General features: G+C 41.1%; 2 protein-coding genes across 2 annotated transcripts; both read left to right on the top strand.

Annotated features, from left to right (window-relative positions):
- The first annotated feature begins 6,350 nt into the window (after positions 1-6,350).
- On the top strand, positions 6,351-7,653 carry LOC116260000 (protein IRREGULAR XYLEM 15). Its single transcript, XM_031638051.2, has one exon. It carries the CDS (start codon positions 6,460-6,462, stop codon positions 7,390-7,392), a length of 933 nt encoding a protein of 310 aa, XP_031493911.1. The 5' UTR covers positions 6,351-6,459; the 3' UTR covers positions 7,393-7,653.
- A 12,430-nt stretch (positions 7,654-20,083) lies between these two features.
- LOC116260781 (probable inactive receptor kinase At5g67200) lies at positions 20,084-24,958 on the top strand. Its single transcript, XM_031639264.2, has 2 exons — positions 20,084-22,167; positions 24,181-24,958. The coding sequence occupies exons 1-2, from the start codon at positions 20,796-20,798 to the stop codon at positions 24,789-24,791; spliced, it is 1,983 nt and encodes a 660-aa protein (XP_031495124.1). The 5' UTR covers positions 20,084-20,795; the 3' UTR covers positions 24,792-24,958.
- Positions 24,959-25,131: the final 173 nt, after the last annotated feature.

Below are 25,131 nucleotides of genomic sequence, written 5' to 3' on the forward strand. Positions count from 1 at the left end.
GAAGCTAGCCCTCATAAATCATGGGGATGTGGAGCAATGCAAGGCTTGAAGTCGCTGCCATCCCATAGGCTTACTGATTGAAACTGCATGAAAGTACTGCAACTCTGCATGTTCTCTAAATGAGCTTCATACACTTTGGTCCCTCTTTTCTCGTGAGTCATGACTACCTTTAAAGAAGACCAAGAAAGGGAGAAAAGAGAGGGGTTGCTGGCAGTGTCAGAGATAGAGATACATGGGGCTGGTGTGAGCAGCAGTAGGATTGCTGGTAGTGGCAGACATACATGAGGGCTGGTGTGGGCAGCCATTACAATTTACATTGAAATGCTTAAAATTATAATGTTATAAGTCAAAAAATACATAAGGTGCCTATATCAAACCTGGGCTCATGATTAAGTGCCCCTCCGCTAGAATATCCTGGCTCCGCCACTGGTTGCTGCTGGCTGTGCCGCTGATCATCTAAGTTAATATTCATCCGTTTGCATTGTCTTATTTAGAAGCTAAGCAACTTTTTCACTCCCTACTCTAAAAATCGAAAAGAAATTGCATCTATTGACGTCTTTAAGTTGATGTTGGCACATGTTCATTGACAAGTGCCAGACACCAACCTATACTTTAGCCTGTAGTTTGCCCACCAGCAAGCAAGATGAGGCAGTTCTTATTGAACTGACCACTTGACTTTTAAGTGATCGCTTGTATAAGAAGGGACATTTTTCAACCGAAGTGAACAATGTCTTTCCTACCAAACGCGCTCACCGTAAACTGATGTCTGCCCAATCCCGCTTGCTTCGAGAAGGGAAGGGACTTCGGCCTTTTCAAGGTATCCCTCAAGCTCTGATGAGAAGATGGATTCAGACTGAATCCCGGACACGGACTGGTCCCGTTTCAAACTTCAACTTTGGATATCTATTTAAATCATTCATGTCCGGCATCTTTGCTTTACTTTTGAGGAAGATTCGGAGAGGGAAAAAGGCTGAGAAAAAGAAAAGGCAAGTGGGGATCCAAGATGGCTTAAAACCATTAAAATGAAGGGAGGGGAAGACAACCAACCAATCTGATTTCAAGTTCATTAAATAATATTTTTTAAACCCAACTCTCAATGTCATCGAAAGAGTAGTGTTCATCCGAATCGAATAAAAAACACATCTCGTACGCTATTTCTTATCGGACTAACTATGTTATGCCCCTCTTGGCGAGGAAGAGAGAGAGAGAGAGAGAAAGGGGTTGTGGCGGGTATTAGTGCGGAATTGGATCTTCCAGGCCTGGATTTGCAAATAATTTCATGAAAACAAAGCACTTGCCAAAAGTGAGCAAAGTTGTGTTTTTTTTTCTTTCCCCTGTTACCAATTTTATAATGAAAAGTTATTCTGACCAGGCTGTGCTGGTTTAACTTGTATTTTTTGTTAAAGCAAACACGGCAAACTAGTACTAGAAGATTTCTTATGCAATTTGCTTTATAATTAATGCTGTGAACATCAACGTGAATTGGCGGACTCAAATGGAATTGCTGGCACTTTGATTTTATTGTATTGACTGATATATGTCATATACTGTAAGATTTCTTATGCAATTTGGTTTATAATCAATGCTGTGGACATCAACTTGAATTGGCGGACTCAAATGGAATTGCTGGCACTTTGATTTTAGTTTGAGAATTGATTTCCGTCTCAGACTAATCAAATTGAACGAGAACATTTAGATATGACTAACAACCAGATTCTAATTGCTGAAGGTTTCATTATTGAATTCGACGGGTGCTCGATTTCATTTGATATCTGAATCCAGTGGCATCAAGAAAATCAGATGCCATTTTGTATTTTGGTAAGTGTCCAAAAAACCTACCAATATCTCTATAAATCAATACCTTAATCTTTTTTTACGTTATGCTTCTTTTGAAGGTCTCAAAATGATTCTATTTGGTGGCCAATCCAAAAGTGCCATGTGTCACATTTTGAACTAATTTCAAATATTTTAAGTTTTTACTTTTTAAATTTAATTTTACATTACATTTTTTGAAGAAAAAAAATAGTTTTTCATATCTTTAGCGATTGGCAACAGATTCAGCAGAAACAGTGAATTGGCTGGCAGCCGATCGTTCTTAATTCTGTTCTCGAAAAAACTTTGCAAACCCGGATTTGGATTTCTTTCCGATTCGGAGGATGGTGTCTGTGTCTCTGTGGAAACACAAAGATGGATCCTAACAAGCACAAAAATCGCTGCTGCTTCTTGAAGAATCTAAATGTGCGGTTGATATATATTCCATGGGGAGAAGTTTCGTGACAAAATTATTGAGCAAACAAGGTAGGAAAGGGGAAGGCCACCAAATGTCCACCAGCTCTTTATTTTACGTGTATAGCTTGCTTCTTCTCGGACCCACTTTCACCAATTACGGTTTTTGTGCAAAGGCCGCTACTAACCTCCAATGTGAGACCGCACCTACTGTTCCGTCCTCTCTCTCTCTCTCTCTCTCTCTCTCTCTCTCTCTCTCTCTATATATATATATATATATATATATATATATATAGTCACGTCCTCAGTTCAAATCTTAGAGGATGCTATCTTGTTGGTATTGAGAAATGTTGAGTTTGCGATTAGTGTTATTTTGGAGGCTAAGTAGACCGGTTATTGTCCCTTCATCTCCTCTCTCTGTTTCTTCCTCTACATAAATATATCTAATTGAAAATTTATCCACCCAAATAGGTACTGATCTTGTTTGGGTAAGCATGGGCAAGATCATGAACTTTAGCAGTTCAGGGGACTTTTCTTGGAGATAGATGGTAGACATGCTTTTTCATGCTTACGCTATAACATAGTGTTCCATAAATGTGCCTAGTCTTTGAGATAGGTTTATGAAATAATTTGCTACTATTCTCATTGCCAAACATTTCTCTCGTCACCCCATCGATCTGTAGCACTCATATATCTTGCTACAGCTCTAACTCGATTATTTGCTAATAATTATTATACCTCTCAGATCACATTAATTTCATGACCTGTAGCATCTCCTTTAACTACCAGAGTTGTAAATATTAGGCATCGTACAGATCCAAATGAGATAAATGTCTTGGAAAGTATTTGTGATTTAAATTCTATACAATCAAAAGAATTGGGGAACCTTCAAAGAGACTCTTTTCCTACTGTCCACCAGAAGTTATTCTATAAATCATTATCCGAAACAAGATAACTTAAATTAAAGGATATTTTGCCCATCCCAAATACTAGCTTGTCTTATTTTTGCCGAGACAATCGCCTTTTTTTTTATGAGGGGTCGAATTAGAGTTTCAAAATTTCAATAGAATCAAAAATATAATTTCAAAAAAAAATACAGGATAAATAATTTTTTAAAATGTACATGTGTTTTTTTATCTTTTGAGAGGAGGCCAAGGCCCCTGCCAGCCCTCCCCTGGCTCCGCCCCTAATGGTATCGGCAATTACCCACACAGAGTCACATACTATTTCTACATTAACATCTTATGGTAATTTTTATGATTTACATGGAGATATCTTTTGAAAGTTTAAAATTTATTACTACGGCCTCTTAGCTCACTTTGCAGCAAGGGCGGAGCTAAGGGGGAGCCTGCATGGGCCCTGGCCCCACTTCATTTTTTTTTTTAATTTATATATAAATTTTAGAAAATTTTACTTGTCCTATATAAAAATTTTGAAAAAATGATATATTGGCCCGTATCAAAATTCAAAAACTTTAATTCGACCCCCTCGGCTCCACCCCTGCTTTGCAGGTACCAGGAACTCGAACCAAAATCTTTATGTTTGCACCCCTTGTTTTGTGGCAGATAGTCTCCAACTTGCAAGCAAATGAATCAAAGTCGGGAATTCTCCAGCTGTGACTGATTCCTCACAGAACATACGTCTGATTATTATAGTTACACGTTTTAAACTATCTGCTTTCTCAGAGCGTTAATTAAAGTTTCCACATGCGCCACTTTCTATTTGCTTACTCCACGACGATGATCAGAATCAATTCCACTGTTCAAGAGAAAAAAAAAAAAAAAAACCGCTAAAAATTACACATCGAAATCCAAATCTTCATGTGGTCGTCTTCACATTATGTCCTGCACTTATTCAACTCAATGACTAATTGCCTTCGTGCATAATATATATATATATATATATATATATATATATATATGAACGTGCTAGTGTGCATAACTGCATGTGTTTGGTAGATAAGAACTTTCGTATACATTCTTCGTGGAATATTTTATAGAAGAATAGCAGATTGAGATAAGAAGTACCTAGTTGCTTCAAAGAATAAAGGAAGAAGGAGCAGAATTCACATGCCGAAGATCCCCCGCTAGCCAACTGTGGCATATAGATAGTCTTCTCAAGTTGTATTTTACCACAACATTGTAAAAAGAAGATTGTTTTACACCATCAATAAACCAAAACAAATTACATCAAGTCTTAATTCATGCTGTATTATCCTCAAATACATAACAATTAACACCCAAATTACTCGAGGTACTTAAAAAATTCTTTTTCGAGTTTTTCGGATCAAACATGGAAAAATGTTTATGGAAAATTTCAGTCGCAAACGAGGCCAAGAAGCTAAGCGCTATTCTTATATGTATAGATTAGGGTTCAAGTGGTAGGTAGCGTGATGCAGACAGCACCACGAATTAAATTAATTTCCATGAGTGTCACTCTTCCACTTTTCCTCAAGTTGAAGAAGCTATAAGTACTCTTATTCATTCCAAGAACATGAATAAATAAAATTGATTAGGAACTTAAGAGCTACCAAATAGCATAAGATATGTTTTAGAATTACGTGTGGAAGAGTAGGATCTCAATGAATATGTCATACATAGAAAAGAACACGCATGCACATTGTGCCAAGGGGACATCAGCTGAGTGGTGAAGTGCCATAATGAAATTAACTGATGCAAAAGGGACACCTGGTGTATACGGGAAAAAGCGCAAACTTCCGAAGGGGCAGGTGTCAAGCACTGCATGGATATTTTACGGTGACATTGTAAAATATTGTTTTACCTCTCATCCATTCTTGAAAAGAACAAATTATCCTTGATTGCCCACCAAGAGTCTCCAAGGCAAGGAAATGAGCTTCACAGTCTTAGCCAAGGCAAGGCTCAATCATGGTCCAGCCAATCTTAGATAGAACATGATCAAGGTGAAGACCATAGACTTGGTCAGATGATCAAGGTGTCCTTTTAATAGAGTGCATGTGGCATATGCATATAGGTACAATTCGGTTATGGACCGGACACAGACCCAGTTGACAAAAAGTGTGAGTCAGACCCCGTGCCAGGTCCGGCCCTGTTGAGCCGGACCTTACGCCGACCTAACAGTTGGTCCGTACCCCGAGCCCAGTCAGACACGTGAAGCATCTGGTCAGAAAAGTCAAGCGTTCTTGTTTGTCTTGGACTCGGAATCGCGGGAAAAAAAAATACCACCGGTATCTGTCGGTGACCTACGTGGGCAACGGCTGCAAAGACGAAAACGCCCAACAGGGCAGGCCGCCGCGTCGCTTTGGTCTTAGAGGAGGATTTATTCGTCTATGGCGTGAAAGTTGAGGGTAGGAGATGTCAAATGATGTCCTCTCGAAAATTAAATTCCGATTTGTACGTGCCGGTGCGAATAATGGGTCGGACAATAATAACCCCCCTTCGCTTCGTGCCTTTCACTGCGAGGCCCTTTTAAAAACTAACCGTCCCACTTCATGAGTGGGTCATAAAAACGGTTGCAGGGACGCCAATTACGGAACTATCTAGAGCAAATTAGTCAATGACGCGGGAGTCCCTTCAGTCGACGAGATCTGAGATCCATTGAAGCGAGTAGAAGTTGCCCGGTTTTGTCAGTTGCCCGGTTTTGTCAGTTGCTCCGTTCATGAATGGATTTTGATTTATTTGATTGCTTACCTAAGGCTTGACCAAGTTTGACAGATTTGGTAGAGAAAATAGAAGGCGATTATAAATCGAGCTCAATTTTAGTAAGTGGTTGCGCGCCTTCAAGTCTAAGCAAGTATAGACATTTGGTGCGAAATGAATTTGGATACATGATGGTCTCAAGTTGGTCATGCTCGTGACTACCAACTTGAGAAAATAAGGTCCAACAACACATTTGGTCGGGTCAGATTTTATATTTCGGATTCGGCAAAAGTGCGATCATATCCTTTTCGGTCCTCAACGTGAAAATGAAGTACATTTCGGTAATTTGACTGTTGTCGGCTGCCGCTCGCACCTAAAATTCACCACTCCCCAATCCCCAAATCAAGGCAGCAGACCTGCCCTGGAAAAATTAAAGCGCCTCAAAAGCACCCCTAGATTTCCTCGATATTCCAACTCTGCCACCGCACTGCTTTTAAACACCTGACTTCTCGGTGGCGCCTCCGACACGAAGCCCTTCTTTTTCCTCCTCCTTCTCCTTCTTCTCCCTTCTCCTGTGCTTCCAGCAGTTCCCTCTTTCGCAGAAGGCAAAAGTACCATGAAGCCCTCCCCGACAAAGCTCATCCTCCTTCAATCCCATCTCCATAAGCTGCAGAAGCAAGGATATTTTCGTCTGTGGCTCCTCGGCTTCATCTCCTTCCTCACCCTTGTCACCTTCGCCACCCTCCTTTGCCGCGACTCCGCGCACCACGGCCACCTCGACCTCTCCCTTTCCCTCCGCCACCACCGACAGAACCCGTCCTCCGGTCGCGCCGCCGCCATCCCCGCCGACGCCGTCGCGGCGCTCCTCCACTACCTGGGCACTAATGTCACCGGCGGCATGTCGCCGCCTGACGCGCGCATCCTGGCCGGCGTAATGTCCCGGAAGTGCCCCTGCAATCTCCTGGTTTTCGGCCTCAACCACGAAAGCCTACTGTGGAAGACGCTGAACCTCGGGGGCAGAACCGTCTTTCTGGACGAGAGCGAGTTCTGGGTGAAGCGCATGGAGGAGCGGCACCCGGGGATCGAGGCGTACGACGTGCAGTACACGACGAAGGTGGGGGAGATGAAGGCTCTCCGCCGGGGTGCGGTGGCCGCGGCTGCTGGAGACTGCCGGCCGGTGCAGAACCTCCTCTTCTCCGACTGCCCGCTCGCCATCAACGACCTCCCGAACGAGCTGTACGGCGTCGACTGGGACGTCGTCGTCGTGGACGGCCCCCGGGGTTACTCCGCGGCCGCCCCGGGCAGGATGTCGGCCATCTTCACCGCCGGCGTGCTCGCCCGGAGCAAGCGCACCAAAGCCGCCACCGACGTTTTCGTCCACGACTACGCCAGGGAGGTGGAGACGGTGTACAGCCAGGAGTTCCTCTGCGCCGAGAACATGGTGCCGGATTCCTCCACCGAATCGCTCGGCCACTTCCGGATCCCGACGATGCAGCGCGACTCAACTCGGTTCTGCCTTGGTGCCAACGTTACCAAAGGCTCAGGTTAGACAAGAGTCCCTTTTTCCCCCCTTTCTTTTCCCGCTTTTTCGTTGTCCTCTGTTGTAGAGAAAGAAAAAGAGACAGAGATGATGATGTTGTTGTTGTGATGATGGACGGTCATGGATGGATGGACTTGTACACATGTATGTATGTGATGTATAGAGGTAGTGCATTCCTGCATAAACATGCAAGGAAAGAGCAAGGCAAATTCTTACCTTTTTTTCTCTTCTCCTATTAAATTAAGCATAAGCTAAACACATTCAGAGACATGTGAGAATCCCTCAATTTTATATATATTCCGACTCTCCGGTCAGTTCTTTTTTATTTTCTCGGCCTACTCCGACGCGTCCTTCGTTCGGACCTTGTGGTTAAGCAGACAAAGGGCCGGAAATTTTTTTTGAGGGGATATGTTCAACCCTAAGGTTAATTTCCGTTGTACCTCTCACAATGCAAAACCACCATTCCATTTAAGACCATGTACTTTCATCCGGGTATGTTTTATGAAACGACTAGAGACTTTTTTTTTTAATAATTATGACATACTTTATGTATATGTCAATATTGGAGGGGGCTTATACATGTTTGGAAATTAATGAGGCATGGTGGGTGGGCGAGGACCCTGTCAGCGGCGGGGTGGGTTTGTTGGGTCGGAGGGCACATCGGCATATGATCAATTAATTTTAATCTCTCGGATAATAATATTAAACGAACAGGTGAGGTGAGAAGTGAGGAGGATGTGAATCGTGAAGTGGTTCAGGTGATGGGTCCGCACCTGTCATAGTCTTGGTTCAATCCCTAGCCTAGTTCGGTCCATCCTAGGGGTTGCAAGTGGGTAGTGTGTGGTTCACGGGGTGTATTTAATTCTCACAACTCCCTGTATGGCTGCTTCGCTGCTTCGGATTCGACCAGTTTGAGGTTTCAGCCGAGGCACCCGGTCTTCTTCACCCATGGGAATCGAACTGACGATCATGCTCTCATAGGCCCATTTACTCAACTAGCTACACTGTTCTCCTTAATCAGGACAAGCCTACACAAATCTTGTTTTTGGTATGGCGTGATTCGCACATCATACTGATTAGTACCCGACACGCACTGACCCACAAAACTCGTTCATTATGTATCGGTGTCCTTCACCTACTTTACTGTATGCTTTGAAAGGTCTAAAATTGTGTCGCGTCGCTAGGTATTAGTGTCCCTCAGCTAAAAATTTTAGTCGGTGATTCTTTCTAGAGGAGGAGGAGTAGCCCCCACACAAGAAAAGGCGGGGTGGGCTTCTGTCCCCTTTCCCCATTGATAGGAAGTTGTCGGTGGACTTTATTCCCCCCTCCAAATCATCCCCACTCTGATCACGTCCACGTGAGTGAGAACCCTAATCTTACTCTCTACCATGCCTTCATGTTTTTTTTGCTATTTTTACCTTCCCCACCAAATTATTCATATGCAAGAAACTGTGCGACGTTTCTTACAAAATCGGCTTGGTTTTGTATGTATGTGATGATGATATGTCGTCTTGTCCTAACTTTAATTTGATTGACCATAAAGGTTTTAGCAGGACAAGAAACAAGCTAGATTCCCAGTACGCATTATAGGCATCGTGGCCCGTTTCCGCAAGAAAGTTGCTACAAGTCATGCCTTTTGTGGGGATTTATCTTGTTAATGAATCTCAATAAGAAGTTTTGCTTCCTCTTAATCTAGTTTTGCCAAACTTTAATTACTCTACTTGATTGAATGGGTTAAGGGTTTGTAGCACACAGAATAGTATATAACTGTTCCGTGACATAGCGCAAAAATTGAAGCAGATTCATGAAACACCTTCACAAATATTTTAATGAATTTGCGTCAACTTTCAAAACAAATTCATAAAACAGTTTGTAATTGTTCTATTTGACAAACAAGCCGCGATCATCTATTCTTTGAGCGAGTCAATTGTCTCGCCACTGAACTAACCGATACAGTTAGAGTCTCGGATCTCCGGTGGCTATTTCTCCTCTAGCATATCATATGTAGAAACAATTAGTTGAAAAACTGAACAACCGGATTGCAATATACGTAAAAGTGGTAGGTTTCTGATCAATGTTTATGTGTGAGATTCACTTGTTATAAGTGCTTCGGATTTCAAGGTGTAGTTATTACCTTTTGAAAATTTTCTTTTATTTCTTCACTTTTGTTCATTTGTTAATAGAAAAAAAAAAGAAATCTTTTGAGAGTTCAACACAAATCTATTCAATTCAAGCCAAATCTTTTGTTTTTTTCGAAAAAGTGATTTCGCCGTTTGAATCTCTATTTCCGTTCTCTTTCAAACTAGCCTTGTATTTAGACCACGTTTTCTTCCTAAATCTTTTTAATAAATTAAGGAAATATTAAAAAAAGGGAATAAGAAAGAAAGTGAGGGGAGGACTGCTTTTGAATTCTCAATTTATTTGACCCTTCAACGGTTGGTTGGTAAAGTGATGCCTTCTTTATATGACCATAACGACTAAGAAAAGAGGAAGTTTCGCTGCAACTGCTCCTCATTGATCATAAATGACAAAAGTGCGTCAGTATTTTTAAGTTTCCTAATTACGGTTCACACTCTTGCTGACAACCTCTAACAAAGCTCTGCCTCTTTACCTTCTCCTTTTAGCTGATGGCCACAGATCAATTGAACTCAATTAAATTGAACGAATTAACAGTGTATTTATTTTGCTTTTAGTTTAAATGAGAAGAGTTTAATTTTCAAGTTGAGATAACAGTTTGTAGATGTAAAAACATGTTCATTTGGAGACCCACTTGGGTCTTATTCCTTTGTCAGGGAATTTGTTCCGAGCAATAATATGATGTCAGGTGCAAGGGGCTTTGTTCGACTTTTTATAGAATCAATTCCTTATATTAACAAAAGAAGACATTGATATGCAAGTAAAAACATAGTAGAAATGTTGCTTGAGAGTAGAAATGTCATTTAAAGGCACGAAAAGTAAGTTGAATATCAGAGCGATGCGAGAAAAGTAGAAGCTTCGGCTTTTAATGAACGGAGAATGAAATACTCCTCGTTGCACTTCTCGACCCACTTAAGTCTTATCGACACAAAATTGAATGAATGACATTTCACGCTCTCCTCTAAAAAAGTCACGCAAACAAAAGTGATGTTCATATATAAGTATTTAGAAATATATGATAATTATGAGTTAAGAGTCAGAAAAGTGCTCTTAAAAATGTACTTGGAATATTTTTAAAATGAAACAAAACGAGGACGTAGAAAAAGGTCTCCTTGATGTGAACGTATTTGTGTTTCCTAGTCTCCCGAATCACTCCCATAATTGCGTTAGCTAATATCAACGTCACTTGAAAATGACTCGAGTTATCACAATGGTTTCTAAAAGTTCCAAAACACTTTTAAAATATCGCGTTCTTAACGTGCAACCTTTTCTACAGGTCCTCCTTTTCTGACATTCAGTAAAGAGATCCACATTTTCTAAAAAAAAAATTCATTTGAAAACATGATTTGTCCACAGCTTAAAACTGGTTACCAACCACCAATTTAAAATTGGTTAGAAGTTCCGAATTCCAAACCGATAAAATAGAACTTGTAGTAGTTGTTAGAAACGAAAAGGCTCCTGATTGCTAATAATAGTATCGTTCAGGAAAAAGAATCATGAGGATTGGAAAAGAATATGCATATGCCAACTTTATTTTCGGTAGATTTTTTTACTAATAGATTGTTTTATTTTTCTCATTTGAGGGGGTAAGGTACCTACAAGATAGCCTCAGGTGGTGTAACTTAGTTGGTCGGATAGCCGGTTGCCCATAATAAGTGTTCGTTTATTCGATTTCCATAAGTGTTATTTTTTTATATTGTAAACGGTGGAATTGCGACACTTTATTTGATAGGTTTATTGTATTCTATCTAAGTTGCAACACAACACAAGACCCCAAAGACGAGAAACTGGGGGTGGGTAGGGGCTTCGGACTTCTTTTTATTATGGTAAATTGTTAACCTTCTACTCACTCAAAATATGCATACCCAACCATTGGATTCTTGATTTTCTTCAACTTATAGATTTAACTCGGATCCTTCGTGTAGATGGAGCTCTTATAAGATTGACATGAATCTATGGTAGCCTCTCAACGTACCTGGAGAAGGGTGGTTGTCAGTTCCTTCATTAGGTGGAAATTCAATAAAGTTCAGCGAAATGAGTGAAGACCAAAACCAGAAGAGATGCATAGAATCAAGACGAGTTGTTTTAGTTTATTCAAACACTCAAGGTTGCAGTAAGTATATACAGTTGCATGCTTGTTTGACTGTTGATTTTTTGTGAACGAAAGAAACTATATAAGACTTTTAGAAGTGTCAAACTTGGTGACCCATGAAATCGAAATCTATCATGTTATGTTTCAATATCGAAGACCTTCTCTTGTCATGAATCATAAATGGTACAATTGTGACACTCTATTTGACAGGTGCATCGTGCATCCTAAGGCTCAGAGGGCAGGAGGAATGGAGGTCCGGAGAGGCTTTCAAACCTCTTACTAACTCGAAACTTATGTACAAGATACATGCACCAAAAGGAACCAACCCTAACTATTGGATTCTTGATTTTCTTCAACTTATAGATTCAAGTCAGATCCTTCATGTAGATGGAGCTCTCATACGATGAACACGAGTCCATGAAAACCTCTCCACGTATCTGCAGAAGGATGGTTCTCAGTTCCTACTTCATCCATTTCTTCTGAGTCCTGCTTGTTATGTAGCAAGTCAATAAAGTACAGGGAAATAATGAAGACGAAACCAAAAGAGATGCATGGAATGAAGACGAGTTGTTTTGAATCTATTCAAATTCTCAAAATTATAGTCATAAGTATATACAGTTGCATGCTTATTTGACTCTTCGTTTTTTTGTGAATGAGAGAAACTATAAAGACTTTTAGAAGTACCAAACTTGGCGACGCATAAAGTCGAAATCTCGAATAATTTCTCTTGTCCACGACCATGAAAGCCTCTTTGTTTTATTGCATCAGCCTTAAATCAAGGAGGAGATGATCTTTAAGCAGCCTGAGCGCTCTTTCTCTTTGAATCAATGACAAGGTTGATATTGTGACATCGGTCATCAATCGAAGATCACTTAGTCCAACTTCTTGAAGTTCATTAAAGGCTACAGGTCGAGTTAAAGTAGACCATATAATAAATTTCCTATTTACAAGGTCAAGGATGAAGACATATTTATATCAATAGTCAACTCATTGATGTAATGGAACCTAACTTTAACTAACCTACTAACCCAAATAGACCTACCGTATAAGTCGTTAATCTGGACCTGTTCGGCTAGTGTTTTGACCCCACCCACCTGCCTGGTCATCCTAGTGTACAATATCGTGACGCCTTTTTCTTCATATTTAAGAATTCATTAACCAATTGACAACGTCAAGACTTAGCTCCTTACAAATCCAATCAACATATTTGACAATAATATTCTTGATTTTGCTACCAATTTTATTATGAAAATAATAGGTCGATTGTATACACACGATCTGGTGAGCAGATCTTATAATTCAACCTTCGTTAAGCATATACCAAAGTATTCAAATTGAAATAATGCAGCATACATCTATTTCATGACCTTTAACGCTTGGTGTATATGATACTACTCCAACATAGTAGTGCGTTAGTTTGGTTGCTTATTTTAGTACCAAACAGGATACCGAACCAACCTAATCCATCCCAAGGACAAGAGGCATTAGGATAAGAGCAGGTTTCTTTCTGGAACATCACATCCTTGAGGGTGTGTTTGATTTCATCGTGTCTAAGATGTGAGGTGATTTATGACTTTAGGATCTTAGATCCCAGGATTTTAGATCCTTGATCTTCAATTTGGATATGAAAGATGCAGGGATTACAACCTGGGTTTGTAATCTTGCGTCAAGCGCTTGAGATTGGATTTGAGGCATAATAGTGATCTTAAATCTATAGTTTTTTATTAATTCTATAAGTTTAAAGTGGGTTTTATCGAATCAGATCTCAAATCTAAGATCCGGAGCAATCAAATTCATGTAAACCATCTACTCAAATTGTGAATACATTATTATTGTGAAAACTAGATTAATGCAAAGAAATACATTAATTAAATACTTAACATTGTCAACCTTATGCAAATATTTGTAATATAAAGTAATGGATGATTTGTGCCAATCTTAAAGCATGTGTGCTAGGGTTTCGTTATCTCTAGGAAAAAATAAGTCCTAAGTAATGGAGTACTGTCCTTGTGACACAACTTCTAATATGGATTAAGAACGTCAAATTCTTCATTCCAATGGTACAACCTAACTCGTTACTGGAGTGATTACATTCGTATATGTGCTGTTTTCGCGTTATATTGTAAAATACATGTCAGTAAAATACTTGACTTCATTTGCAAGTATATTTCAAAAATAAAACTTAATATTCTAATACTAAATACAGCAAAAGATATTCCGGCATAATAGTTTTTAAGCATTATATAAATCTGCGGTAATTAAGAAATCTCACTTCCACGTGCAGGGTTCCGGTCTTCTTTATTTAAATTTGTCAAAAAGTCTGACAATTAGTTAATTAAAATACGCCATAACTAGAACATGCATATCCTTATTTTTGTATTATTTAGTGAATATTTTACATTTTAATATTTTTTTTCATTGAAAAGGTTTACATTAAAAAATTATGAAAGTTTTTTATTGAAATCTGAAAAATTATGGCCTAGTTTCTAATATTCAGCAGGAAAAGCGTTGGGCATATGTAATACGCTATAACATGCAAAAACGCAACTCTTTTGGTCATTAAAAAAAGTGAAAATAGAAAAATATTTTTTTGTAACCGGAAAAATTAGGGTTTAGGCAGAGACCAACCTGCAGGTTAGTTTCTAGCTAAACCCATGTTAGGAACCTGATTCTATTGTCAAATATTAATGTTCAAACCAAGTATTAGAAATAATCTTATGCTGTTTCAATCCAAATTCTTTAACTCTAAGGTCCAAGTCCGAACCCTAACCCTGGTCAACCCAGCCCTTATTCACCACACACAATTTCTAATCCTCTCTATGTGTGATCGCTTTGGGCTCGAATTCAAAGATCTGAGTCGTGTTTTACAGTTAATCTAGGTCACAACCTGGCTCGGATTTCATGCGCGTGTATATCTTTTGTTGGATCTTGAACTGGTAAGATATGGATTTCCTTTTGTTTTTCAAATCCAAATCAAATCCCTTTGGTGGGGTTGAGAAGGAGCAGCCAGAAATTTTTCATAAAGCAGGCCGAATTAAAGTTTATAAATTTTGATTAAGACCGAAATTTCATTTTTCAAAATTTTTATATAGAACAAGTGAATTTTTTTTAAAATTTACATATAAATTTAAAAAGAAAATTGAGGTGGGGCCAGGGCCCAAGCGGGACCTACGTTGGCTCCAAGAAGGAGGTACATGTAGTTCGAGTTTGAGTTGCACTCTACTCTATCGACCATGAAATAAGTCTCTTGGGGAGTGTTTGGATGACACCCCAAAGCCAGGTTTTGAAGGCAGAACCTGGCTTTGCTTCCAAAACAAGATTTTTGAGGTGTTTTGATGTCATGAAAACTAGGTTTTAGGAAATCCCAGTTTTGACAAAACCTGGCTTTGTAAAATGGAGTAAAATACTTGACCCCCTTTAGGTTATTCATACGAAACCAGGCTTTCAATGTATCATCCAAACAAACCAACCACGTTTTAATGGTTTTCATAAAATCAAGTTTTCACAAAACTGGATTAGATAACATAACATTTTTCAAACATTCATCTTCCTCCGCTTCGTGTATCCGTTTTCTTGCCTTCACTTACTGGTAAAACAGGACAAAATATAAATGAAAGAATTATAAATTTTCCCAACAATAGATGGTTGAAGAACACAGAGTGGTTGAATTGAATTCCCTTGAATGCTTATTATATATGTGCCCATTTATGGCTCTGCATAGTACATGTAGAACGACACCTTCATATGCGCGCATTTACTAGTCATAAGTGTTCATGATAAGGAAAAATGAGCACCACCAGCATGGTGGCATTGATGTTCAACCACTCACGATCTACAAATGTCATCGAACCAAGTCCAGTGGGCCAACTAAGCTTGACCGGGCAGGATCCAAGACTGAGCTGAATTAGAACCCAATGAAATCCTCTTCAAGTTTCATAGCGTAATCTTGGGGATCATTTGACATTAGGAACATCCAGCGAGTGTTTGTTTCATGTAAGTGCATATTTTAAAACATTTCTACAAGAGTTTCGTGAATCTTCTCCAATTTTGGGGTACAATAATGAATGAAACACTCACATGGTGTTGCTAAGGCCAAATGGCCCTTTTTATGAGTTATTTGATCATAAGAACAACTTATAGTTGTTTCATGATTATGTATAAAAAATTAGAATAAATTAATGAAAACTCTTTAAAGACTGTTTCATAAATCTAGTCCAATCTTTAGGGTATGTTGATGCAGATCCTGAAGAAGGTAGACCCAGATCCAACTTATTTGGGAACATAATGAGATTTACTAGTTGGTTAAAGTTTTGTCTTATGTTTTGGATTTTGTTTGGTTATTTGGACCTTAGTCCTGATCCTGAATATAATGTACTAGATCCATATTTATGTAACTGGATCTAGCTACTTTCCAATACCTGTAAATGGATCCAGATCTGAAATCCATCCCTGTCTCGATATAAAGGGACGTAAGTTCATTTTGTAAAGACGGTTGAAAAGTTGAAAGTTGAAAAAGAAAAGAAAAATTCAAGCTTTGTTAGTTTTCCTCTGTTCTTCTTGTTCGTTTAGTAATTTGCTTGAGTTTTAAGAGTAGTATTAGCTTAGTTGTGAGTGTAGACGGATTAGGGTTCATTAATCTTAATCTGTCTTGCATTACATGTTCCTAGAAAGTGTTCGACACACACCAAACAGAAAGACGAGTCCCGTTGAAGTACATTGGTAAGGCCATGAAAGCATTTGCAAGCCGTTCAGATGGAAGTATTATCACAAGAGGGTGGCAATAAGATCTAAAAGCTTCATTTGTGGCTACGCCAAATTCCATTGAATCTGATTTTTGATGTAATGTAGATTATCCCAATCTGAACTGTTCACAATCCTTTGCGCAGTTGGTATCAGGAATGGTGCACCGAGAAACTTGCAGAAAGATAATGTTTGTAACTTATAATGACAACTACAGTGGCTTCATTTGATGCAGGATCTTTGTTTTCACTGTGTCTTCTTCTGTCATCTGAAAATACATTTTCAACAAAATTTGAATCTGCCAAGTTTGTTGGCATTAGGAGTCATATATGCTGGAACTGATATATCAAAGTCTTCTCAAAGGTCCAATTGGTGTAGTTGAGCAGCATATGACTCTACAGCATCCTCTACCACGATGTGCTCCACTGTTACCTGAGCTTGTTTATGTCTAATCTCTAACTCCACAGCATTCATGAAATTGCTGCAGATCACCTCAATGCAAAGCGCTGGTCGTTGCAAACCCGGCCATCCTCTCTATACATCAACCTATTCAGAGTCGAGTGGATTGGCTCCCCATGTGGTTGTTTGGTAGCAAATACATTTTGCGAGCGTCTTATAATTTTGTCTCAAATATTGAGATAGGTTTATAGGACAGTGTAACTATTGTTCCATGAACATGTTCCAATCTTTGGGCAGATTAATGGGACATTTACAAGATCTTCCCATTGCCAAACTACCATTAGAGGTTGTTTGGTAGCAAAGACATTATGTGAGTGTTTCATGAACGTGTTTCAAATATTAGGGCAATTCATAAAATGCTAAAACTTATGTTTTATGAATTTGGTCTAATCTTTGAATTCATGAAACACACATAAATAAAATATCTTTACTGCCAAACGACATACTTAGAGCGGGATAATGTATGTGCCTGAACGAAATATGCAGTTTCACATAAAACACTGAACAAAGATGAAACCAAGAAAATTATGATTTTGAACAACTGACCTCATGATTTGCCATAGTTAGAGGTTGATGTGCTGATCTCTTAGAAAATTCCAACACTCGGAATATTTATCGGCATGCATGATTAGTCTTCCACTTTTCCGTGCAGATTGCACCATGTGCATAGCAACCACTTTATCAGGGCCAGCTTTGGAGCTCCGGAGTGAATTTATGTCTCCCATCTTGGAAAAAAGTGTCAGCAAAAGCAGTAGCTTTGTCCTTAGTAATATAAAAATTGCAATTCAAGCCAAAATCACCAAATGAGTTTGCCATTAGAACATCAATCTATCAAGAAAAATTGTAAGCTCATCAGCCAGCAGTGCTTTGCTTTGCTTCTGTCCACCGCTGAGACTCTGAATTGGCCTCTGAAATACACAAGAGGAAAATGTTAAAAGAATGAACAAAAAAACAAAATTTTACTTCTCGAAACTCCTCTAAGGGAGACTCAACTTTCCATAACATCACGTAGCAAAGAATGCAGTATTCCTGTTATCAAACACCCTCAGGCTTAATAGCTTTGAATCTCAAATACAAGGCTCGTCCAAAATTCACATGTCCCACTCTTTAAAGAAACTGTGGATCCTTTTTCTAACTCCATCTTAGGTAGCAAAAACTTCATATCCATAAATTTCAGACCCAAAACCCTTTGCGCGGTTCGGCCTAGGGATCTGTCTAGCTTGAATTTAAACCAGTTGGATTTGGATCACCTAAGTATACAAAATCAGCCAAATAGATCCAAATTAAGCAGAAAAGTTAGACCTGTAAACATGCAGGACTCAGTTTTGCCCCGAAGAAATCGAATCCGAACAAATGATGAACTTTTCCTTTGTCCCTCGAGAAGATGCAAATACAAAAAATCGACGTGTTTGTTCTCGTCTCTTTTTTTTTTTACAAGGAAAAGTTGTGGACGCTCATTGGATCCCGTCATACTTCTCTTATGAGCAAATACGGTCAGTCCGTCGATTAGCCGGGCCCCATAAATTTCTTTTCCTCCCTTTCTTTCTACTTTTGTCCGGAACAGAACAATTAGCGGCATTTTCGACGGTGTAAATTCATCCCTCCCTCCATATAATTACGACACCATTTTCAAGATCAACCCCCTTACAACGCAATTTTCTCGTTTCGCTTTGCCTTTGCAGCAAAGAATCGATGCCTGAAATATAACAATTTCTTGTCTTCTTTCGGGTCGACGCCGAGTGCCTAAAGCAATGCTCCCTAGATCTACCATTTATAGCTCTATTATTGCCTTGCGAAATGAGGATCGGTCGCCGTTCATGGAGGAATGATGCGATCACTCACTCTCTGAAATCTGTCAATGGCTGCAAAATGTTGCTTCGAATTCTGCGACACGCGGACGCTCCACTTTGCCCTCTCGTCCTCTCCATCCATATATTATTGAATTGAATGATGTTCTGAAAGGCGCTACCAACGAATCACAAAAACATGCTCATGTTTGGACATTTAATTGCGTCGATTAGACTACAGTGACATTGGGAGATTTCCTTGCTCCTGTTTTCTTTCTTGTCCTGGTTTCCATTCTCTAATTCAAGATATATCCTTTTTTATTCCTCTCTGTTCTTGATCTTCGACTAAATCTTTCTTTTTCTGTTAGACTTCGCCTTTACATCACGTACAAAGATCGGATCAGATGTGAAGAGGAAGATCTAAGACGCCGAAAAACATATGTTGCCTGTCGGTTGGCACCTTGATGCCTGTCGTTAGAAAGCTGTCTCGAAAGTGACTAAAGGTAACTTAATTTCCCTCTATTCCTCCACCGGGCCCTTCGTCCAGCTAACCACCAGAACCAAACTGATGACCAGATTTTTACCGATCAGCTATGTTATGTTAAGTCTTGTTTTTCCAAACAAGTGACATTATATATATATATATATAATGAGAGAGAGAGAGAGAGAGAGAGCTTGCCCTGCTAAAAAATGGATGTTTGTATGTAATGTCAGGTTTATGCTTTAATTTTTCGGATACCTGAAACCGACAATGTTCATTAGATCCCCAGGACCACATAATCAATCCTCTGAGTCCTCCTGCTACCATTAATAATAAAATCCCCGAAAGATGTACATGAAGCAGAAGCCCATAAGCAGTGATTTTGAAAAATATTAAATTAAAGACGAGGAGCCGGATTCCAGTAAACTATGTGAAGCAGGAACCACGTTCCGAGCGAAAACACCCATGCTTTCCGGTGAGTGTGGTCTCTGCAACTTTACTTTGATCTTGTAATCAGGAATGGCCTTAAATAATTCCTCTGTTCGTCAGGGTCCACTGGTCTCCAACATATTGCGTTGTACTCTCCTTGGCTGCAACGGCAACCATGGGGAGGAGGCACTGACACGTTTCCATCGACAGAGCTGATCCATCCTAGCGTTTGATGATCTTCATAATTTTAGATTCATACCATCCATCGAACTGGGACGAAATTCTTCTCTTCAATCATTATAACACCTTTTTTGTGTGTTTGTCTATGTAATGGAGAACACAAGGTTCAGAGTTGCGTCGGTGCTTAATATGAGATAAGTGTACCTTCAGCTGGGTGTAGTACCAAAGCTCATTAGATATAAAAGCATAGCATCCACAAACATGGAATTCAATCCAGGATTAACTCGTGATCAAGGTTTATACAGCAGCTAAAATCTCAAATATAGATCTTGAATAAGTGAATTATGAAAGTCGAGACCAGTCAGAAAAGCTATGCCACATCAAATCTATGGATTTAAGATTATTGGCTTTCAAGATGTTTTTCTACACGATGAGACCCACTTTTCATTTTACGAGCTTGTTTGCAAACAAGGGTTCAGGAACACAGTGTTTCGAGCGGCAAGCAACACATGGAGCATCTATTCTCAGCAATGCAAATCCGAGCCGTTCTCACAGCCGACGTTTGTGCGTTCCGTTCGCGAGAAATGTCTCCAACTCCAATAAGCCTGATTTTGTTCCTTGAAGCTCTGGAAATTGGTTGGTCTCTCCGCCATGTTGAAATCTCTCTGGTTCTCCCTTGAGTCCTCGACCGTGTTGAAGTTTCCGCTTATTCTTCGCTCTGGATTGAGCCTGGTTAAACTTCTCTCAGAACTCAAAGGTCTCCTCCGCACTGATGAATGATGATGATCTCTCTCTCTCTCTCTCTCTCTCTTCATCTTTGCTCTCCATGAAGTCTGTGACAACACGTGATGAAGGGGGTCTTGTGCAGGCTGCCAGCTGCGCAGCCGGCACGGACTTTGTCACGTAACTCTTTTAGCGCTTTCCCTTTCCAGCCTTTTTCTCCCACTCTCGTTCACTTGCATCACTGTCGTCGTCTCCCTCCACCTCCTATGCCTCCTCCTCCCATTACATCACTGATGTGAACTCCCCTCCTTCCCTTCTCACTCCCTATCCCACACCCTATCCCACACCCTATCCCACCCCCTCCCCACTAGAAGAAGAAGAGGAGATGGTTACACCGAAGTGGGAGAAAATGCTCACCATCTTCCTCTTTCTTCTTCTATCATCTACTCTTTCTCTCTCTGCCCCTGCACCTGCCACTACCAATGCCACCATCCCCACCAACAATACGGCAGATCAAGACTTCTTGTTCCTAAAGAAGTTCAAGCTCGAGGTTGACAGACATAGCACTCTCAATTTCTCCACTAAGGTGCCATTCTGCAAATGGGAGGGCGTGGAGTGCGACAAGGGGAGAGTAGTCCGCCTCGTCCTGGAGAGCAAGTCCCTCACCGGCGTCTTCGCCCCCGGCAGCCTCGACCGCCTGGACCAGCTGCGCGTCCTTAGCCTGAAGCAGAACTCCCTGAGCGGAAGCATCCCCGACCTCTCCCGCCTCACCAACCTCAAGACCCTCTTCCTCTGTTACAACGCCTTCTCGGGTCCCTTTCCCCCTTCCCTCTTTTCCCTCCACCGCTTGAGAGTGCTCGACCTGTCTTATAACAAACTTTCCGGCGTCATCCCGCCGGATATCACCAGCCTTCCCAGGATCTACTCGCTCCTGCTACAAGGCAACCGCTTTGACGGCTCCCTCCCTCCCCTCAACCAGTCCTCCCTCCAAATCTTCAATGTCTCCAACAATCTCCTTTCCGGCATCATTCCGACGACGACCACCCTCTCCAGGTTCAACTCCTCGTCATTTTTGGGCAACCCTGAGCTGTGTGGACCTACTCTTTCTAAACCCTGCCTAGGGGCTCCGTTTTTCCCAGTCACCTCCCCCGTCCGGGCGCCGGAGTCCAGCTCGCAGAGGCAGACTTCCGAGGGCAAAGTTGAAGAAAAGCGGGAATTCCGGTCGAGGAAGGCCAGGTTGGTGATGGGTCTCGTGCTGGCAGGGTTCTTCTTGCTTCTCGGAGCGATAGTCTTTTTCTTAGTGAGGGGGAAGAAGAGAAAGGAAGCAGCAGAAGGCGATTCGTCGTCGCGGCTGGCGCCATCGACGGTGGAGAGCGAGAAGCCGGGTAGGGAGAGCATCAACAGGGCCCAGCAGAGTGCGGAGATGGTGAGGAGCGGCAAGCTGGCGTTCTGCGGCGGGGAGGCGCAGGCCTACGCGCTGGAGGAGCTGCTGCGGGCATCGGCAGAGATGCTGGGCAGGGGGACGGTGGGGGTCACCTACAAGGCCGTCATGGAAAGGCAGCTCATCGTCAGCGTCAAGAGGCTTGACGCCGGCTGCGCGAAGTTGGGGAGGGAAGAGTTCGAACGGCGGATGGAAGCGCTCGGCGCGCTGCGCCACCCCAACCTGGTGCCGCTGCGGGCGTATCTTCAGGCCAAGGAGGAAAGGCTTCTCGTCTATGAGTACCAGCCTAATGGCAGCCTTTTCTCTCTTATCCACGGTGAGTGATCGTTTTCTTTGATAGTTTGCTCTTTTACTCTTGCCTTTTTAGAATGAACGGCTGCACTGGGTATGGTTATGGTGGAACTGCCGTTACTGCTAATGGCAGAGCTGCCATGGTGAACGTAGCGGTGCCGCTGCTGCACTATGGATGATTGAGGGATCTCCATCATGTAGGATCGGTAGATCAAGGTGGGAGCTGTTGGATTGGTCGATAGGTTTGTGAGTGGATGCTGGAGATGGAGGCTGGAGCAACAGAGTTTGGTCTTGGGCAATCAGGATCTGTATGACAACAGATCGTGAAGTTTGTGAATCTATGGGGTGCAATGGGTATGAAGTTCATGTTTTTGGTAGCAGAAAAAGTGAAAGGTAGCAATTTGGAGCAAAGCCCCCAAACACACCCTTCTGCTCCTGGATGCTGAACAATGCGTTGAAATTCGTCATGTTTCCTTTGCCACTAAACAAGGTCGTATCTTGAAGGATTGCTAGAGTATGAAAAGATTTTGGAGGTTGAGAATTTGCTCTTATCTTGGGGAATGCGGATATCTGGGAGATATCTTGAAATTTCAGTGGCATTAGAGATAGCTTAGGATGCTCTGGCTGAGTCTGAGGCAGCATTGAAAACGAGGCCTTCAACAATACACCAGCCTCGGGTTCTCTTAGGTTTCATTATTTGTCCATTTGCTGCTGTTGGGAACTTACAAGTCGAGAAATTTCATGTTCTTGTTCTTATAACGAAACATTCTAGAAATTTATACAATTCCAAACTTAAGCCTAAGTTTCTGATTTTCTTTACGAAATGCGGGTTCACTGTACTGTTTTGCAGTTCACAAAAGCCTCCATCGGGAAATTAAGAAATGTGGAGGCGGCATTTTAAAAGTGGAAGCAGAAGAATGGCCTTAAATAGAAATTCCCTTACTGACTAAACTATTCAAAAATGCAAGAACTAAGAAGAGACTCCAGCTGCACTCACTCTTTAAAACAATAATATAAAAGACATTTACATCTGATGTTCTATTGTTGCTGGTTTCTGACTTTCTTCCAATAGTTTATGCTCCCTGTCACTCACATGGAAGTGGGTTCTGGGGATTATCCCTAGGCTTAAAAAAGATTATAGGCCTTGATGGTCATGTGATCCTGCTGTATGGGCGAAATGTTTGTCTATAAGCATATCTTATGCAGATTGCCTGTTTCTCCTCCCTACTCTCCTGCAACCGCTTTGTTGCCGTTTACAGGTTCTGGTTTGTCTCTTCTCTCCATCCTTCCTACATACATATTAGCCAATCAGTCATGATAAAATTGAACATGATGAGATCTTGGAACTCGTGATGTTGTCCTAGTTTCTTGGGAATGAAGAGTTCTTTTTCCCAAGCACTGCGTGGTGAATCTAGACAGAATAGTTTCCTACACTCTCCTGAGTCATAGAAGGTAATTAACTTTGATTTATAGTTTAATTATTTACATACCATAGAAATTAAGCATTACACTATACTAATTGGCTCTGGTGTGAAACAACAAATGGTTCAGTTCATTGCGAGTATCTCTCTCTCTCTCTCTCTCTCTCTCTCTCTCTCTCTCTCTCTCTCTGAAAATGAATGTGAGGGATTCGTCCATGTCCTGTGCTTTTTTCATTGATGTGATACCACTAAGATCGTATCCTTTTATCACATGCTCACGTGCATTCCTTGCAAATGAAGTAGACAAAACTGCTTGGTTGTGTTGCGGCATGTGATACAATCTCTGATTTTCTCAATGAAATAAAGGTAATAGAGGCCAATTCAAATCAATGGTGCTGTCTTGTCTATGACTCTATAGAACACTATATACAACAGGATCTCTTTGCCTGTATCTAGTACTTGCTTTAAAGCAAATATCAGCATTTTACGTTTTTCAGATTCTCAGCGTTTGCCTTTAATTAGAATAGATGCTTTGCGAAGTACATGTTTTTGTCATACTAAACGTAAGTAGAAAGTAATCATTTTCTTTTTCGTGTACTTTTGCTTACCTTTTGTAGGATCAAGATCATCCAGAGCCAAACCTCTACATTGGACCTCATGCCTCAAAATAGCAGAAGATGTGGCACAAGGGCTCTCCTATATTCACTTAGCCTCCAAATTCTGCCATGGCAACCTTAAGTCCACCAACGTCCTCCTGGGAGCAGACTTCGAAGCCCGGGTTGCAGATTATGGTCTCACCATCTTCTTGCCAGAGCATGCTAACATAGATGACAGTGTGTACAGACCACCTGAAACAGCTGGCAGGCCTGATCGGCGTGTCAGCACCAAGGCAGATATATACAGCTATGGAATCTTGATTCTAGAACTCTTGGCTGGGAAGATGCCGGTCAGATCAATCACTGCATCGATGGATCTCAAAAGGTGGGTGAAGGCGGCAAGGAAAGAAGGATCAGAAGATTACACTCTATCATCTTCGGCCACTACTGACACCACTACCACCACTTCCACGACCGGGATTGGAAACCAAAAGCTTGACATGCTTGCAGAGGTAGCATCTGAGTGTATCCGCCCGCGGCCGGATGAGCGACCGACTATGAGGCAAGTCTTGAGGATGATTCAAGAGGTCAAGGAGTTCGATGAAATGGAGGAAGTAGATGTGTACAACTAGAATGCTGCCTTGAAGATCTGTGCATTTTTGTTAGATTTTCTGCCTTACCATTGGTTTATTTCTCAACTCTTTTGTACCTAAATAATTTTAGTTCATAACTGATGACGGAGTGTAGATATTCTTCATGGTGCTTTTATGGTTAATAAACCTTTCAGTTTCAGCATAAAGTTTCCTAGCTTTTGATTCTGACAGTTCAGTTACTGTTTTTACCTGGCGGTAAGGTCCTGGTCCTCTTGAATCAAGTGAACGTTGCCAATATGGAACGCTTGGTAGTGCCTGACAAGTGCCAAAAGTGGGAGGTCCTGACCTCGATAGACTACTTTGTTCTGCCCCTTAATTT

This window comes from Nymphaea colorata, chromosome 9, assembly GCF_008831285.2.
Source record: "Nymphaea colorata isolate Beijing-Zhang1983 chromosome 9, ASM883128v2, whole genome shotgun sequence".
NCBI lineage: Eukaryota > Viridiplantae > Streptophyta > Magnoliopsida > Nymphaeales > Nymphaeaceae > Nymphaea > Nymphaea colorata.

Coding starts and splice junctions, on each gene's coding strand:
- LOC116260000 (XM_031638051.2), top strand. CDS start 6,460: ATGAAGCCCTCCCCGACAAAGCTCATCCTCCTTCAATCCCATCTCCAT.
- LOC116260781 (XM_031639264.2), top strand. CDS start 20,796: ATGGTTACACCGAAGTGGGAGAAAATGCTCACCATCTTCCTCTTTCTT. Junction 22,168..24,180: donor CCTTTTCTCTCTTATCCACG/GTGAGTGATCGT, acceptor TACCTTTTGTAG/GATCAAGATCATCCAGAGCC.